The 18,935-nt window shown below is 49.5% G+C and overlaps 1 protein-coding gene across 1 annotated transcript in view; it reads left to right on the forward strand.

Moving 5' to 3' along the window:
* The first annotated feature begins 547 nt into the window (after window positions 1-547).
* LOC119445111 (serine/threonine-protein kinase PLK1-like) overlaps window positions 548-18,935 on the forward strand; it is a 63,674-nt gene continuing 45,286 nt past the window's right edge. Inside the window, exon 1 of the mRNA XM_037709437.1 lies at window positions 548-650. Coding sequence (XP_037565365.1) covers window positions 548-650 — 103 coding nt within the window. The remainder of the gene's footprint in view (window positions 651-18,935) is intronic.

Raw genomic sequence — 18,935 nt, forward strand, 5'->3', positions numbered from 1 at the left:
ACGTCTTCGCAGGACCACGTTGCTGCCGTGTTCGAAAGTCGAGCGAAATTATTGGCAATGCGTCGACTTTTGCCGGCCTCAAAGCGCTTGCCCTCTTGGATGATGGCATCGATGGGATCGCAGTCTTTGCAGATTAGCAGGTTGAAAGCATCATCTGCTATGCCCTTTAACACGTGGCCTACTTTCTCTGACTCCGTCATGCCGTCGTCGGCTTTGCGGCAAAGTGCAAGCACGTCCTGCATATAAGTCAGGTATGACTCCGTCGCTGTCTGCGCACGAGATGGCAGCTCCTTCTTTTCTGCTGCCTTTCTACCTGTGGACTTGCCAAACAGGGAACGCACCTTTCCTTGCATGCATCCCAGCTCCCAATTTCGTCTTCATTATTCTGAAACCACACCTTCGCGGTTCCCTTGAGATAAAATAATATGTTTGCCAACATGATCGTCTCATCGCAGTGATTGTTCTTACTTGCACGCTCGTACAGGAGTAGCCAGACTTCGATGTCAACGTTGTCCCGCAGAATGTGCCTGGGTCCTTTAGCTGAGCCATGACGACCACTGTCGTTGCAGCCACCTCGGAGGGCGCAGACACCTCTTCCTCCATCGTGGATAAAGCCAAGTGTGGGCCACTGCGGAGCTTCGTTGTACCGGGTGGGTACCCCGCACCTCCCACCAAAAATTCCACGGGGATGAGAATAGCAGAAAGGGATAGGAAAATTATATTTACACGATATATACAGAGAGAGACGGCTGCAGGCAAGATGGCAGAACAACAACACGAGCGCTGCCCAGATCGTTGTCTTCACCTTCTTTTTGGCACATTCTTCCATGCTCCGCATAGCGCGTAACAATATCATCAGCAATTTCGATGACACAGTAAAAACAGCGGTAGAATTCTATACTGACCTGTACAATGCCCCGAGCAGCCGAGCTACATTTATTCGAAGTAGTGGTGAACAGGATACAGAGGCTCCTTCTATAACTAGCAATAAAGTTATAAGGGCCTTGAAAGACATGACCAGGGAAAAAACTGCTGGAGAAGAAGCAATAACAGTCGATGTAATCAAGGATGGAGGAGACGTGCTTGAAAAGCTTGCGGCCCTTTATACGCAATGCCTCACGACTTCAAGTGTACAAGAAAGCTGGAAGAACGCCAACTATATACCCATCCATGAGAATTGGAGAGGTATAAACCCATTAGCTTGCTTTCAGTATTGTATAAAATGTTCACCAAGATAATTTTCAATAGAATAATGGCAACACTACACTTCAGCCAACCAACAGAAGAGGCTGGGTTCAGGAAGGGATATTCTACGATGGATCATATCCATGTCATCAATCGGGTAATAGAGAAATTTTTGGATTACAATGAATCTCTCTATATGTGTTTCATAGATAATGAAAGAGCATTTGATTCAGTCTAGATAAGTCTAGATACCAGCAGTCATAGAGGCTTTGCGTAATCATGGAGTACAGGAGGCATACGTGAATATCTTGGAAAATATTGAGAAGGATTGCACAGCAACCTTGGTTCTCCGCAAGAAAAGTAGAATATCTATCAAGAAAGGGGTCAGGCAAGGAGACAGAATCTTTCCAATGCTATTCACTGCATGCTTAGAAGTATTCAAGCTCTTACACTTGGAAGGCTTAGGAGTGAGGTTCAACGGCGAATATCTCGGCAACCTTCAGTTTGCAGATGACATTGTCCTACTCAGCAGAAATGGGGGCGAGTTACGGCAAATGATTCAAGACCTTAAAAGAGAAAGTGTAAGAGTGTGGTTGAAGATTAACGTGAGAAGAGAAATATAATGGTAAATAGCCTGGCAAGAGAACAAGAATTCAGGATCACCAGTCGTCATCTAGAGTCTGTACAGGAGTACGTTTATCTACGTCAATCACTCACAGGGGACCCTGATCATGAGAAGGAAATATACAGAAGAATCAAATTGGGGTAGAACGCATACGGCAGGTACTGCCGAATCCTAACTGGTAGCTAAACCACTGTCGTTGGAAAGAAAAGTGTACAATCATTGCATTCTACCGGTGCTAACATATGAGGCAGAAACTTGGAGGTTAACAAAGAAGCTCGAGAACAAGTTGATGATCCCTGATATCCACATATTCTATAATATCCCATAAAAATTCCCTGTCTACGTTGTCATACGCTCCTTTAATATCTAGAAATGCTATCGATAAAGTTTCATTCTGAGCTACTGAAATATTTATGTACTGAGTTAGTACAAACATATTATCCTCTAAGCATCTGCCTGACCTGAACCCATTCTGTAGTTCCCCTAATACATCGTTTTTCTCCGCCCACTTCGACAGTTCTAATTTTATGACTTGCATGCCCTTTCTATATATCACCGACGTTACTGTAACTGGCCATATAATCCATGAGGTTCATTTTGCTTTCACGCCATCCAACGGGAATTTCATTTGTTCTAATCACTTGCTGTATGGCATTAGTCAGCAGTCCTTTGCTCTTTGTACCGAGCTTCTTGAATAACTGTATCGGTATTTCTTCGGGCCCTGCTGCCGTGTTATTAGGGACATTTTCTGCTGCTTCCAATAAACGCTTTCTATGCTAACATTTGATCTCTCAAGCCTCTCTGTTGTTCGTGGATCTGTTGTCTGAACTACGATTTTCTCGTGCCAAAGGTATCCCTATTAACGTCTGTGATGTACCTCAGCGCATCGTCTCCTTCGTAGATGTTACCTTCTTCATCCCTTATATCCGTTTGCGAGTTTTTAGTTGGAGCTCCGAGTGCTTTTATATGGTTGCAGAATCTTTTTGCGACTTATTTGTCTTTTTTGTGAATGCTATGCAAGCAACGTTCACTGGCGCACTTAATTTTCTCTTACACGAGCTCACTCGCCGAACCTTTCTTCCGCATACTGGCGCCAATACGCGGTGGCAGCGGTGCTTTCACCACTGGCGGTTGTCGGATATCCAACTGGAAATAATTCATTAACAAAACAATGCCTCCATAAAGTCACTGACCAGCCCGGGAGGAGGAGGGTACCGCGGAAGCCATCCTTTCCCACTTCGTATGCAAGCGGGCTGTGTTCGTGCTCTCTTGCAAGTCCGCTGGCCACGCGGCGAAGCACTCCTTTTCCACTTCGCATGCAAGCGGGCTGTGTTCGTGCTTACTTGCAAGTCCACTGGGAACGCGGTGACATTTGCTAAATCGCGGAGCAGAACCCGGTGATATGTGCCGTGTTTAGGAAGCGCTTTCTTGCTGCCGCATTTACCTTGCAAGCTTCTATTCATTTCATTGCGATAAAAATTACATGGACACTCCAAGTGGATTTCTGCCATCGGCGTCGTCGTCGCCGTGAGGTTCCGTATACAGTCCAAGGGCAATAAAATTGTCGCCGCGCGCCGTATGTGCGAGTGAAAGGGCGCGAGAGACGCGCGCTTCCACGGAAAGCGAACGCACGATGGAGAGCAAACGCGACTTCCGCTGTCGCGCGAAAGGCCGTGAGGGGATGGGAGGGAGGGGGGGTGACACTGCACTGCTGCACCAAATGCGCATCTTGCGACCGTGCGCAAGGGGAACTGGCGACTCAGTCTCCCACGCGAAAGGAGGACGGCGGGAAGGCAACGCGGGAGGGAGGGGTTGTGACTTGTCTGCGAGCAACTGGTACTTCGCGCCGCCGGGCGGTCGCGCGCATTGTTTATTGAAAAAGATCTGCAACACGGCTCTTACCTTTGTATGCGCTATGCTTTCGCCGCTCAGTTTCCGTTGAAGCGATAAACCGCACGAACCGTCGCTCGCTGCTGCAACGCGCTTGCTCATGCCAGCGTTTTGACAGTGGTTGTCTGCGGTCATCGAGTGTGATCTATTCATGTTTGCTTGTGCGCGTAGACACCATGCTTGTTTAATCAGTTAGTAAGCCAATGGGTCCAAGTTTATGTAGCCCGTAAAACTACTATCCCTACTTCGTATAGCTCTCTACTAATTTCCTCTCGCAACTGATGCTTCGCCTTTCGGGCGAAACTGCGACATTTTATTGCGATAGCAATTATAATGTTACGTAGGTAGAAGCAGACCAAAAGCTATATACAATTATATTTACACGGAAATGCGCCGCACTTGGCCAAGAGGCCACAGCCCGCACTAGCCTCTAATCTTCGTCGTCGTCTTCACACTGCTCGCCTCTTCGTCAAGGCAAATACTGTTCCGTAGCACTACCCCCGGCGGCAAAAGCACCGTCCCGGAGCGATTAAAGGCCGGACTCGGAATCATTGTAGTAGGCCTTCAACCTACTGACGTGCACGACATCACTAGATGCCAGAGTAGACGGCGAGGTTGAACTGACAGGCTCAATTTCGTACGTCACAGGCGTCACCTGGCGCAGCACCCGGTAGTGCCCTGTGTATCGCGAAAGGAGCTTCTCTGAAAGTGCGACGTGACGAGAGGGCGACCACAGGAGCACGAGCGCACCAGGCGAAAACTGTGCGTCACGGTGGGGGGCGTTGTACTGCCGCTGCTGAGTGGTTTGCGAGGCCGTCAGTCGAGTACGGGCAAGCTGGCGTGCATGGTCGGCGAGGGCGATGGCGTCGCGCGCATACTCGCTTGTTGAGATCGCAGCAGGAGGAAGTGCCGTATCAAGGGGCAAGGTCGGTTCGCGACCGTACAGTAGATAAAACGGAGAAAATCCGGTGCTGTCGTTTCGGGAAGAATTATACGCAAATGTGACGTAAGGAAGGGCAATGCCGTGGTGGTCCTTGGAAACGTACTTGGACAGCATGTCGGTAAGGGTACGGTTTAACCGCTCCGTCAGGCCATTGGTTTGAAGATGGTATGGGGTAGTCAGCTTGTGTTGAGTGGAGCAGGAACTCACAATGTCGGCGATAACTCTCGACAGGAAGTAACGACCACGGTCAGTAAGCAGCTGTCGCGGGCGCCATGAAGCAAGATCATGTCACACAAGAAAAAGTCCGCGACGTCAGTGGCGCAACTGGTAGGGAGAGCCCGCGTAATAGCGTATCGGGTGGCGTAATCAGTTGCGACGGTTACCCATTTGTTCCCAGAGGATGACGTGGCAAAGGGGCCGAGGAGGTCTAATCCAACACGAAAGAACGGTTCCACAGGGACGGTGATCGGCTGGAGATGACCGGCAGGTAGCACCTGAGGTGTTTTTCGACGCTGGCAGGGTTCACAGGCAACAACATAGCGTCGGACGGAGCGAGCGAGACCGGGCCAATAGAAGCGCCGGCGGACGCGGTCGTACGTGCGGGTTACCCTAAGATATCCTGCAGTGGGTGCGTCATTCATCTCAAAGAGCACAGTCCGTCATAGATGTTTTGGCACGACAAGAAGATCAGATCCATCAGGGAGGAAGTTCCTTCGGTACATAATGGCGCCCTGGAGGATATATCAGCGAACGGAGGCGTCGGTAGGAGTAGAGCGTAGACGCTCGACGAGTGCTCGCAGCGATAGATCCTGGTACTGCTCATCCGTGATGTTAGCGAAGGCAGACACAGAGAAAATACCGTTGGCGGTACTACTGTCGGCGTGGTCAGGCTCGTCTACAGGGTAGCGAGATAGGCAGTCAGTGTCCTTGTGTAGTCGGCCAGATTTGTAGGTGACAGAATACGAATATTCTCGGAGGCGTAAAGCCCAGCGACCAAGTCTTCCTGTAGGGTCTTACAGTGAGCATAACCAGCAAAGCGCGTGATGGTCTGTGACAACGGAAAAGGGTCGGCCATATAAGTATGGGTGGAACTTCGCAACCGCCTGAACTAGGGCCAGACACTCGCGTTCAGTGATGGAATAGTTGGGCTCGGAGGGTGAAAGGAGCCTGCTGGCGTAAGCGATAACACGGTCGTTGCCGCGCTGGCGTTGTGCCAGTACTGCGCCAATTCCGTGGCCGCTGGCATCAGTATGGACTTCGGTAGGCGCAGAAGGATCGAAATGGGCCAGAATGGGAGGCGTTGTGAGGAGGTCGATTAGATGCGAGAACGCAGAGGCCTCGTTATCACCCCACTGGAAAGGGGTGTCTTTTTTCAAAAGCTCGGTTAGTGGTCTTGCTATGGCCGCGAAATTTTACACGAAACGGCGGAAGTACGAACAAAGGCCGACGAAGCTACGCATATCTTTGACACACTTCGGAACAGGGAAGTGCGTAACAGCATGGATCTTGCCTGGGTCCGGTTGCACTCCGTTCGCGTCAACGAGATGTCCAAGGACAGTAATTTGGCGACGGCCGAATTGGCACTTCGATGCATTGACTTGCAGACCGGCTCGACGAAAAACGTCCAGGACTGCTGAGTGGCGCTCGAGGCGCGTAGCGAACATTGGGGAGAATACTATAACGTCGTCTGTCTAGCCCGGGCACGTGGACCATTTGAAACCATGAAGAAGGGAGTTCATCATGCGTTCAAAAGTGGCAGGAGGGTTACATAGACCGAACGGCATAACTTTGAATTGATAAAAACCGTCGGGTGTTACAAAAGCAGTCTTCGAGCGGTCTAGATCCTCCACGGCAATCTGCCAGTAGCCGGAGCGAAGGTCAATAGAGGAGAAATAGCGAGCACCGTGGAGGCAGTCAACAGCGTCATGAATCTGAGGTAGGGGATACACGTCTTTTTTGGTAACCCTTTAAGGTGCCCATAATCCACGCAAAAGCGCCATGAGCCATCCTTCTTTTTTACCAGTACAACAGGTGACGCCCATTGACTGCACGACGGTTCCATAATGTTATTGGCAAGCATTTTCCGAACTTCTGCGTGAATAACTTGACGCTCAGCCGGTGACACTCGATACGGGCAGCGATGAATAGGAGGGGCATCGCCGGTATTAATGCGATGTTTAACAGCTGTAGTTTGGGCCAAGGAACGATCGTTATAGAGAAAAATATCGCGGTAGGGAAACAGAACGCGGTAGAGCTAACAAGCGTGCTCAGACGGCATGACGGGCGCAATCATTTTCTGTAAGTCGTCGATGGTACAAGTTGCCGACTGCGATGGTAGAGGAGGATCGGCTGAATTGTCGTCTGCTGGAATAGATGCTACTGAGTGATCCTCGAAGGATCAAAGCTGGGCCAGAGACATCCCGTGTGGCAGCACTTGTGTCGTCAAGCCAAAATTGACCACTGGCAGGCAGACGCAATTCGCCGTAACAGATAAAACTGTATGAGGCACTGTGATCCCATGTGTAAGGAGGACGTCTTGCATGGGAGCCGCCATGTGGTGACCGTCGGGCACTGGTGGGGATGACACTAAGTCAACGTAAGTCAGTGCCGAAGGTGGCAAGCGAACGAAGTCAACAGAACTGAGGCGACTAGGGTGTGGTTCAGCGGGACCCAGAACCGGCAGGTCAGGGCGGAGAGTACTGGCGGAACAGTTGATGAGAGCAGAATACGCGGAGAGGAAGTCCAAGCCGAGGATGACGTCGTTGGGACAGTGGGCGATGACTGTGAATAGCACGATAGTGGAGCGATCGGCGAAGGAGACGCGGGCGGCACACATACCAATTACGGGGGCTGTTCCGCCATGGGCGACACGGACAACAGGCGTCGTGGCTGGTGTCAGTATTTTCTTCAGCAGGCTACGAAGGTCAGCGCTCATTACCGATAAATGCGCCCCAGTGTCTACAAGAGCAGACAATGAAACACTGTCGACTTGCACGTCGAGAAGGTTCAGATGAGTGGGCAACGTCAGTAGAGGATTTGGCGGCGTAGGGAGCAATGCAGCGTCTAGTTTTCCGGCTGGGAGCGGCGTCCCAAGGGAGTCGGCGAATAGGAGTGACGGGGCTGGGGAGAGCGAGATTGTCGCCGTTGGGGCGAAGGCGAACGAGAGTAGGGGCGGTTCGGTGCAGGAGAATGAGTGGCGGCATTATCGGAGCGTGCGGCATAGGGTCGAGAAGGGCCACCTGGGCGAGAGTAGGCAGTATAAGTAGACTGGGTTGGGGAACTCCAGTGACTGCGACAGTGGCGAGAAATGTGTCCGATTCGATGGCAGTGAAAACAAATGGGCTTGTCGTCAGCAGTGCGCCATTCAGATGGGTTGCGGAAACGTGGTGGGTAATAAGATGTGGGACGGGGCGGAATCGAAGAAGGCGGGTGGGTATCAGGGCGATGGGCCGACCAGACGGTGTGAAGACCCATGTTTGCGAACTCCTGGCGGACAACTACCTGGATCAGGGAAACAGGTGACTGCAGGTGCGTTGGAGGATATGGAGTTGAAGACAGCGGGATTGGCGGCCTCAATCTCACGCCTGACGATCCTGGTAACATCACCAGTGTTGTTGGGACGAGGAGCGTCGGCACACGAAGATGTTGCTGGGGTGTTGGGCAGACGGGCAAACTGCTGGTCGATACGTCGGCTTTTAGCTAGTTCCAGGCGGCGGCACTTTTTTATAACGCCATCCACCGTCGCCACGTTGTTGAAAACGACCAAGTTGAAGGCGTCATCAGGAATGCCTTTGAGGATGTGGGAAACCTTGTCTGGCTCAGTCATGTGTGCGTCAACTTTGCGGCACAGAGCTAAGATGTCCTCAATGTACGTGACGAGGCCAATAGAAGCCAGAGACATCCCGTGGGGCAGCACTTGTGTCGTCAAGCCAAAATTGACCACTGGCAGGCAGACGCAATTCGCCGTAACAGATAAAACTGTATGAGGCACTGTGATCCCATGTGTAAGGAGGCATCTTGACATCTGCACACGGCTGGATAACGCCCTCTGGGCAGCAAGTTGGTGACCGTAGGGGTTGCCGAAAAAGTCTCGGAGCTTTTGCTTAAGCGAATCCCAACTGGTGAGCTCATCTTCGTATGTCCGAAACCCAACTCGAGGTGTGCCACCGAGGTAAAAGACTACGTTGGCGAGCATGATAGTAGGGTCCCGCCGGTTATTGCGGCTGACCTGTTCGTACAGGCTGATCCAGTCCTCGACGTCTTCCCCATCTTTGCCCGAGAATACGCCATAATCACGGGGAGCGGGCAGAGCGATGTAGGTCGTAGAAGTCGCAGCAGGTGTCGGAGCCGGCTGAGTCGAGGTGTCATCGCCGGGAGCCATGACGGAAGGCTCGACGTACCGTCCACTGCGAAGCTCCGTGCCGAGGTACAGGGAACGTCCACCTCCACCAGATATGTTACGTAGGAAGACGCAGAAGAAAAGCTATATACAAGTATATTTACAAGGAAATGCGCCGCACTTGGCCAAGAGGCAACAGCCCGCACTAGCCTCTAATCTTCGTCGTCGTCTTCACACTGCTCGCCTCTTCGCCAAGGCAAATACTGTTCCGTAGCAATATGGACACTTCAACCGCATTTCTGCCGTCGGCGACGCCGTCACCGTGAGGTTCCGTATAAAGTCCAAGGGCGATAAAATCGTCGCTGCGCGCCGTATGCCCGAGTGAAAGTGCGCGGGGGACGCGTGCTATCACGGAGAGCGAACGCACGGCGGAAAACAAACGCGACCGTCGCGCGAAAGGCCGTAGGGGTATGGGAGGGAGGGAGGCGGGGCGACGCTCTGCTGAGGAACCAAATGCGTACTTGCAACCGGGCGCAAGGGGAACTGACCACTCAATCTCCAACGCGTAAGCAAGAAAGCGGGAAGGCTGCGCAGGAGGGAGGGGGGGCAGCTTCTACTCTGCCAACAACTGGGCTTGTACTTTGCCCGCTTGTGGTGGTCGCCCGCACTGTGTCTTATCTCCACACTGCTCTGACCTTTTTATGCCCTGTGCATTCGCGGCTCAGTTTCCGATGAAGTGATAGACCGCACGAACCTTCGCCTGCTGCGGCGGCTGCGCTTGCTGCCACCGTTTTGACAGTCGTTGACTGCGGTCATTCAGTGTGATCTATTCTTGTTGGCTTGTGCGCGCTGACACCACGCTTGTTAATTCAGTTAGTAAGCGAATGTGTCCAAGTTTATGCAGCCGCTACAACTACTATCCCTACTGCGAATAGCTCTCTACTAATTTGCTATCGCAATTGATGCTTCGCCTTTCGCGCGAAACAGCGACATTTTTTTATCACTGGGACATCGATCGTACACACCAGCACCAAGCGATTATAATGAGAAATATTTTTATATCAAACTGTCGTTAACTACCAATATTCGCTGTTAAAATGTTGCATTTCGACATTTCGTGAAAGTAGTCAATTTGAAATTCCTAACGTATGGTTAAGTTTAGGGCTACAGTTCAACTTTCCGCAGATACAGTATGGGCTAGCATAAAAAAATAGGTTCCTTGCACCATAATTTGTTTATTTGGTTCGTGTGTTGTGAAGTCGATCAACTAAAGTTGGCCGATTTCTCAGTGAGCCAAAACTTAACACAAGTAAAAGTTGAACGTTTTTTTTTATTCACACAATTTGTACTGGGAAAAGACTGATTTCGCGCAGTGCCAAAGTGTCAATCTGCAGAAGCGATTTTCATTCACTACTGAAATTTGTACATAATAAGCGAACATAGATTCCATAAGATCGAAACCAATGCGAAAATTATTAAACATCACGGTTGTCTTTCTTTCATTTTTTTACTTTAATCTTGGTTGTGCATGTCGAGAAAGTAAAGAGTGAACAAAATGTATTGTACAACGAACACGCACTCAAGCCTTCATTAGAAGTATTTCATTGCCAGCAGATGGGCTGCCGTCATGACGAATGAGTCCAGCGACACTGCTCTTATATCATTCCACTCAGGCTTGCACAGAACTGGTTTACTCATGAAAAACGGATACCTGCTCAGAAAACAGAGTGAAATACTTGTGTTTGCCTGTTGTCATTAGGAAACCTGAAAAACTTCGTAGAACTGGAAATCCTAGTGTTAGAACACCATACAGCTGCACAAGACATATGATGCCCTGATTTAGCCATCATCGTCTAATGCTTGGTTGGCCTGGCATCCTGCGTCTTCCGCTCCTTGCACGCCTTATCAAGCTTATCTGTCTTACCTTTCTCATCGTCATACTTGACACGACAAGCGAAGCAGGCTACCGAATGTGATCTGACTTGTGATATCGCTGAGCTAGTGGCAAGGATGTGCAGAGGCATGCTCGACGGGCGCACGAAGACAGCCACTTCCCGCACTTCGCCCGATTTAAACTTCACAAAAAGACTAATAAAAATAACTTGTGATGTCCGCCAACCGCTAGGAGCGCCCATGTTCCTTGAAACCGAAACTAGCACTCACCTTCCGAGGGTTGCTATTGACACTATTCGCCGAGCAGCTTGTTCTCGAGTAACGAGATGGCGCTTTCGGCGGCGCGCCATACGTTGCCTTAGCGAAAGCGCAAGAATACGAAATCATCACCGCTTGTGCCCTGTTTCTGTGCTATCAGCTGTCGGAAACGAAACTGGGTTTTCGATGACAGACTGTGCTCCAATCATGCTGCAAAATGTGGATTGAAGACGTGTGCCGTAGTTCACTGCAAAAATAGTGACTGGCATGTTAAATAATAGAATGCATATTTGTGACCAATTCACGCACCATTGCTACATACGGACAGCCACAGACAGCCTCTGTTGCAAGCGCTTCTCAATGTACGACTTCCTCGTGGATAAAAAAATTTCCTTATCCGCCAACGTTGTATCGCTAACCTCCAAAGAAAAGACTTCAACCCCGGGACGTCGGCAAGAGTGAGTACCGCTTGTTAAGCAATGACAAAGAAAGTAGCGCCGCTTCCTGGTATAGTAAGTTTCGCGCACGTTATCTACACACATCTACCCCTATTCGCACGCAAACTTACGCACACTCTATCGCCAACGTATTAAGAATATGTGAATGGGCGCGCACTTGAATCAGTGGGCCAAAGCATGAGCGGCAGCGACTAGACCGACAACACACCAATGGCCAAAGGTGAATATTTCGGGACGGTCCACAGGAGTAAGCCGGTTACCAGTGATACTACATGTTTGCTACATGCTATTATAAAGTACAGAACAGATACGTTCCATGTACGGAGTAAGATAAGACAGGAGCGCCGACTCCGCTCGTCTAGAAGGCACACATTCTGAAACGCCGGTTCCTGCTTCACAGCGTGTTCGCCACATGGCACTACGAATGAAGAGAAACTCTGCAACGGAGAGGCGGGCCCAACAAACCGAAGGAGCAAAGGCGCGGGGACTCTCTCCCGGCGCATGCTTGTCTAACCGTTTTGTCGCCTGCTCCGCGCACGCCCTAACGCCTGTACATAGCTCTTGCGGTTGACGGAGTGACGTTAGCATGAGAAACAAGTCACGTATCATTTTATTTAATTTATTTTATACAGGCCAACTGCAGGGCACTTGTCAGGTGGCCTACATGGAACATTACAAGGCACAGGAACAGAAAATAAACAAATTACGGAAACTAAGACGGAAAGAAAAACTATAGCAAATCGTAAGGCGATATAACGGCAGTTCGGGTGGTCTCAAGCAAAGATAGACGACAGCGAAAAGAAGTTTTTATGCAAAAGCTGACATTTATCACTTTTTGTATCTGAGCACGCATCAAGTGCTAAGATGCTTCGCTTGCTTCTTTGTTTCTCGCGGTGCTTCTCGTGTCGCCCGGTTCTCTTGCGAGCAGAATCGCCACATTCTCATTAAACATAATAACTGGGAATTCCTGCCAGTGTTTTCTGCTCAATATTTCTCAAGAGAAGCTCTGATTATGTGTCTGCATAACTGGGGGAATCATCTCGAAGGCGAGGCTGAGAAATTACAGGGTAGCCAGCCGGTATTTTCACTGGCTAACCTCCTTGTCTTTCTTTCCCTTTCTTTCGCTCTCTCTACATTACGGCATGTCCCTGGATAAGGAAAGGCACGTGCACTGTGTCTAGTTGTAGACTAATTCAAATTGAGCTCCTCCCGTCCTTCCGATTGGCGTCTTCGGGTTCCTCCTGGCATTCAGCATCATTGACCTACTCCAGGCATCCCTAAACAAATTGAAGGAACGGCTCCACATCGAAGTCGAGGCAGTTTCTTTACATCTAGTAGAACATCGCCTTTGTCTTTGCTGAAGTAACTATGAAAAATAAGTTACTTCTCGAAGTGTCGCGCACATATTCGCGTACGGAAATTTAGTATCCTTGTATTTAACTTATTCTTGTATTGTTTCTTGTTTTGCATAAATGAACTGCGACTTCGTATGCTGACTTTGTTATGCGCAGTGCCAAGTGCTGTTATGCGCAACGTTAGCATGCTGTTGATACGGAATTGCTGTATCCTTGCATTGTTTGACCTATTCTTGCATTACTTCATACCCACTCCTGCCCAAGGCCTGACATTCAGGCTGGCAGTATGTACCAAATAAAAAATAAATAAATATTTTGTCCATTGTTTTAAGCCCTCGCTTATTTCAGGAATTTTTTGACGCCACTGGTGCAGTAGTTGAAGATCAGATGGCGAAGCGAAGAGCGAAAACTTCTCGCGTCCTTTGCCATAACCAGATTTACAGCCGGGACAAAACTGTCCTGCTGCTCAGTCTCTTCACGCACAAGTATCAATATACTTTGTTCCGTCAGGCATTAATAAACACACTGCAGACATGGTAAACAAAGCGAGGAAGACGAAAATTTCGCACCTTCGCTTCCGCGCAGACGTAGAGGAGTGAAAAACAAGTACTGTGACGTCTCGGTTGGGACGACGTTTATTAGGCCCGGGAGCTCGTCAGCGAACCAGCGCAGCACACAGGCGATGATGATGCTCACATATGCAGGTGAAGGAGAGGATAGGTAAAAGTGTAAGGATGATGATGATAACATACAGATGAGGAAGATGTGCGTAATAAACGCCCACACTAATTTCCCCCCGACGTGAAAGAGGCCATCCTGGCCCGCCGTCAAGGTGTCGAGGCACGCCGCGTGAAGGGCTTCATGCGGGAGACGTGGACAACCTCGGTATTGCGGCAACGGCGGTCTGTGGGGGCGTCAAGAGGAGTAACGCGATAGTTGACAGGCGAAGTCTGTCCAAGGACTATGTACGGCCCGATGAACCGTGGCTGGAATTTTTCGCATAAACCAGAGGTGCGAACAGGAGTCAGGAGCAGGACCTCGTCACCAGGTCGAAAAGCTACAACGCGATGGCATTCGCCGTAAATATTTTTCCGGTCTTGTTGTCTGGCCTCTGTGTTCAGGCGAGCAAGCTGGCGACAGTGGTCGAGTCTGGAAATGTACTCTTCGCACGATGGTAGAGATGTATTAGCCTTGGAGTTGAAGAATGAAACGTCCAGAAAGAAAGTAGGGGAGCGTCCATAAACGAGGTAAAATGGCGAGTAGCCAGTTGTGCGCTGCACGGCCGTGTTATAGGCGAAAGTGACGAATGGTAAAAGAACATCCCAATTTTTGTGGTCTGGTTGAATATAAGCGGCGATCATGTCGGCAAGGGTGCGATGAAACCGCTCGGTCAGGAAGTTAGTCTGGGGGTGATAGCTAGAAGCCGTCTTGTGGGCTGTGCCGGAGGCTCGAAGAACTTCGTTTAGCAGTTGGGAAAGGAACGCCTTTCCACGGTCACTGAGCCGTACACGAGAAGCACCATGGCATAGAATAATGGCTTCAAGAACGAAGGGGGCAACTTCCGAATCAGAGCCAGTAAGCGCAGAAGCTGTCTCAGCGTAGCGCGTCAGATGGTCGACAGCAGTCACTATCCATCGATTGCCAGCAGTAGTGACCGGAAGGGGCCCGTAAAAGTCGATCCCAACAACCTCGAACGGAGCTGCGGGGCACGGAAGCGGCTGTAATTGGCCGACAGGAGCAGATGTTGGGACCTTGCGACGCTGGCAGGGAGAGCAGGAACCGACGTATCTGGCGACGCTAGCAGAAAGGCCAGGCCAATAGAAACGACTTCGAATGCGGTCATAGGTTTTATGGAACCCAAGGTGGCCAGCTGTCAAATCATCGTGAAAGGCGTTGAGCACACGAAGTCGGAGAGAGCGTGGTAGAACTGGCACCCAGCGTTAACCGTCAGGATGGTTAATACGGCGATACAGCACGCCGTCGTCCAGCTTAAAGTGCGCGAGCTGGCGACGGAGGCGCGCGTTCCCCTGGTAGCACACAGAGTCTTGAAAACGTCGTATTAATGGCTTCAACGTCGAAAACAGATTTTTGACCAATATCGACGCTTTAAAAACGTCGCAGACACGACAGAGTAAAAGCGAGGGGTGAATACGTCTTCAAAACGTTTTCCTAAGATTAGCCCTATCTGTGCAATTACCTAGCGTACCGGGTTTTCGACAGCGCCGTTTTTGGAAGGAGAATTCGTCATTTATCCAACATTACCCATGGCCCTCAGTTCCCAGTGGCTGCGGAGCACCTGACCAAGGCGGCGGTCAGACCTGCTACGCGGCAGAGGGTGCTAAGAATCTCTGGGTCAAGACAGGCCGCCAATGGAAACTGAACCTAGCAACGTTCAACACGCGCACACTCTCGAGTGAGGCTAGCTTAGCAGGACTATTTGAAGAATTATCAGGCATTTGCTGGGATATTATTGGCCTTAGTGAGGTTAGAAGAACTGGTGAGGCTTACACAGTGCGGACTAACGGCCACGTCCTCTGCTACAGAGGTCTTCCAGAAAAGAAAGAATCCGGGGTAGGATTTCTAGTGCATAACAACGTAGCGGGCAATATTGATGAATTCTACAGCATTAATGAGAGGGTAGCAGTCGTCCTAATAAAGCTGAATAGGAGGTACAAAATGAAGGTAGTACAAGCCTATGTCCCAACCTCTAGTCACGATGATGAAGAAATAGAACAGCTTTATGAAGATGTTGAACTAGCAATGAGAAAGGTGCAAACTCAGTATACTTTAGTCATGGGCGACTTCAATGCAAAAGTGGGGGAAAAGCAGGTTGCTAAGCAAGCAATTGGCAACTGCGGCATCGATTCTAGGAATGCAAGAGGAGAGATGTTAGTAGAATTCGTGGAAAGGAATAGGCTCCGAATAATGAATACCTTCTTCAGGAAGCGCAGCAACAGGAAGTGGACCTGGAAAAGCCCTAATGGTGAAAAAAGGAATGAAATGGATTTCATACTCTCTGCCGATCCAAGCATAGTGCAGGATGTAGAAGTGTTAGGTAAGGTTAAGTGCAGTGACCATAGGTTAGTGAGGTCTAGGATTTCTCTCAATTTGAAGAGAGAGAGAGTGAGATTAGTCAAGAGGAAACAGACCAACCTAGAGGCAGTAAAGGTAAAAGCAGACCAATTCGGGCTGGTGCTTGCAAACAAATATGCAGCTTTAGAAATGGAAGATAAAGACAACATAGAGGTAATGAATGAAACCGTAACTAGGTTGATCTCAGAAGCAGCAATTGAAGTGGGAGGTAGGGCACCAAAGCAACCAGTAGGTAAGCTCTCCCAAGAAACAAAGGACCTAATAAAGAAACGACAGAAGATGAAAATGTCCAACTCAGGAGATCAGATAGAATTTGCTGAACTGTCAAAACTAATCAACAAGAAACAAAGTAAGGGATATTCGAAATTATAACGTGGGAAAGATTGAGGAAGCCGTAAAATATGGACGCAGCATTAAATCAGTAAGAAGAAAGCTTGGCATAGGACAAGGCAAGATGTATGCACTGAAAGATAAGCATGGTAACATCATCAGCAATTTCGATGACATAGTAAAAGCAGCGGCAGAATTCTATACTAACCTGTACAGTGCCCAAAACAGCGAAGCTGCATTCATTCAAAATAGTAATGAACCACATACAGAGGCTCCTTCTATAACCAGCGCTGAAGTTAGAAGGGCCTTGAAAGACATGACCAGGGGAAAAGCTGCTGGAGAAGATGGAATAACAGTAGATTTAATCAAAGATGGAGGAGATATGATGCTTGAAATGCTTGCGGCCCTTTATACGCAATGCCTCACAACTTCATGTGTACCAGAGAGCTGGAAGAACGCCAACATTATACTAATCCATGAGAAGGGAGACGTTAAAGAACTGAAGAATTATAGACCCATTAGCTTGCTTTCAGTATTGTATAAAATATTCACCAAGGTAATTTCCAATAGAATCAGGGCAACACTTGACTTCAGCCAACCAAGAGAACAGGCTGGCTTCAGGAAGAGATATTCTACGATGGATCATATCCATGTCATAAATCAGGTAATCGAGAAATCTGCGGAGTACAATCAACCTCCCTACATGGCTTTCATAGATTATGAAAACGCATTTGATTCAGTAGAGATACCAGCCGTCATAGAGGCATTGCGTAATCAAGGAGTACAGGAGGCATACGTGAATATCTTAGCAAACATCTACAAGGATTCCACAGCTAAATTGGTTCTTCACAAGAAAAGTAGAAAGTTACCTATCAAGGAAGGGGTCAGGCAAAGAGACACAATCTCTCCAATGCTATTCACAGCATGCTTAGAAGAAGTATTCAAGCTCTTAGACTGGGAAGGCTTAGGAGTGAGGATCAACGGCGAATATCTCAGCAACCTTCGGTTTGCAGATGACATTGTCCTATTCAGCAACAATGGAGACGAATTACAACAAATGATTGAGGACCTTAATCGAGAAAGTGTAAGAATTGGGTTGAAGATGAATATGCAGAAGACAAAGATAATGTTCAATAGCCTGGCAAGGGAACAAGAATTCAGATCGCCAGTAAGCCTCTAGAGTCTGTAAAGGAGTACGTTTATCTAAGTCAATTACTCACAGGGGACCCTGATCACGAGAAAGAAATTTACAGAAGAATAAAATTGGGTTGGAGTGCATACGACAGGCACCACCAAATCCTGACTGGGAGCTTACCACTGTCGTTGAAAAGAAAAGTGTACAATCATTGCATTCTACCGGTGCTAGCATATGGGGCAGAAACTTGGAGGTTAACAAAGAAGCTCGAGAACAAGTTAAGGACCGCACAAAGATCGATGGAACCAAAAATCTTAGGACTAACGTTAAGAGACAGGAATAGAGCGGTGTGGATCAGAGAACAAACGGGGTAGCCGATATTCTAGTTGACATTAAGCGGAAGAAATGGAGCTGGGCAAGCCATGTAATGCGTAGGATGGATAACCGGTGGACCCTTAGGGTTACAGAATGAATACCAAGAGAAGGGAAGCGCAGTCGAGGTCGGCGGAAAACCAGATGGGATGATGAAGTTAGGAAATTTGCAGGCGCAAGTTGGAATACGCTAGCGCAAGACAGGGGTAATTGCAGATCGCAAGGAGAGGCCTTCGTCCTGCAGTGGACATAAAATATAGGCTGATGATGATGATGACGCAAGGTGGTGATACCGTCGTCACATCGGTCACATGACCACGATGTACATGTCCAAGCTTGTGGCCGCGGCTGCCGGCTCCTGCGTGAAACTGGCCTCTGCATAGTTCCGTAATTGCGCTTGGTTTGTGCTGTCGTGTGGTTCAGCCTGTTTTCGGTTGTGCTGTACTTTGTCATTGTGTTGAGTGAAAGAAAACGTAGACGACGAAGTAAGCGCGGGTTCTTTCGCGATTTGACTAAGCATGTGAGTGATCTCGCCAAATCAGCGATGGCCCAGTGGTATTGGGCCACGTATGGCGAGCACGTGGCGAAATGCTTCGTGGCGAGACACGCGGCTAGTCAGCGGGAGACGGAAGAGAGCAGGCCGACGTGTCGGACGCCGACAATCAATGCTCCAAGGAACGCGGCCGTCCATGCAGCTGCCGCCCGACCGTTTCCCTTCGCCAAGGCGTTTGTCAGCGCGAGTACTGCAGCTCGGAGCGGGGCTTGGCCTGCACTTGCCGCGAGCATTGCGGAACGCGGGCAAGGAGTCTCATTGGTCTGTTGTTCGGCGGAGCACCGTTCGTGGCCAAGCTAATGGCCGCATATGCACCGAGCACTGCGGCTCGCGCGCAAGGTTTCCGCTGGGCAGGCTGACCATTCCTGCAACGTGCACTGCGGCTCGAATGCAGGCTGACCGATGAGCGCCATTGAGCGGTCGTCTCCAGTTCGGTCGTCTCCCGTTCGGTCCGGTTCGGCCGCTCCGCATCGTCTCCAACATCGAAGCGTGTCCGTTGTCATCAC

Source organism: Dermacentor silvarum, chromosome 1 (assembly GCF_013339745.2).
Source record: "Dermacentor silvarum isolate Dsil-2018 chromosome 1, BIME_Dsil_1.4, whole genome shotgun sequence".
Lineage (NCBI taxonomy): Eukaryota > Metazoa > Arthropoda > Arachnida > Ixodida > Ixodidae > Dermacentor > Dermacentor silvarum.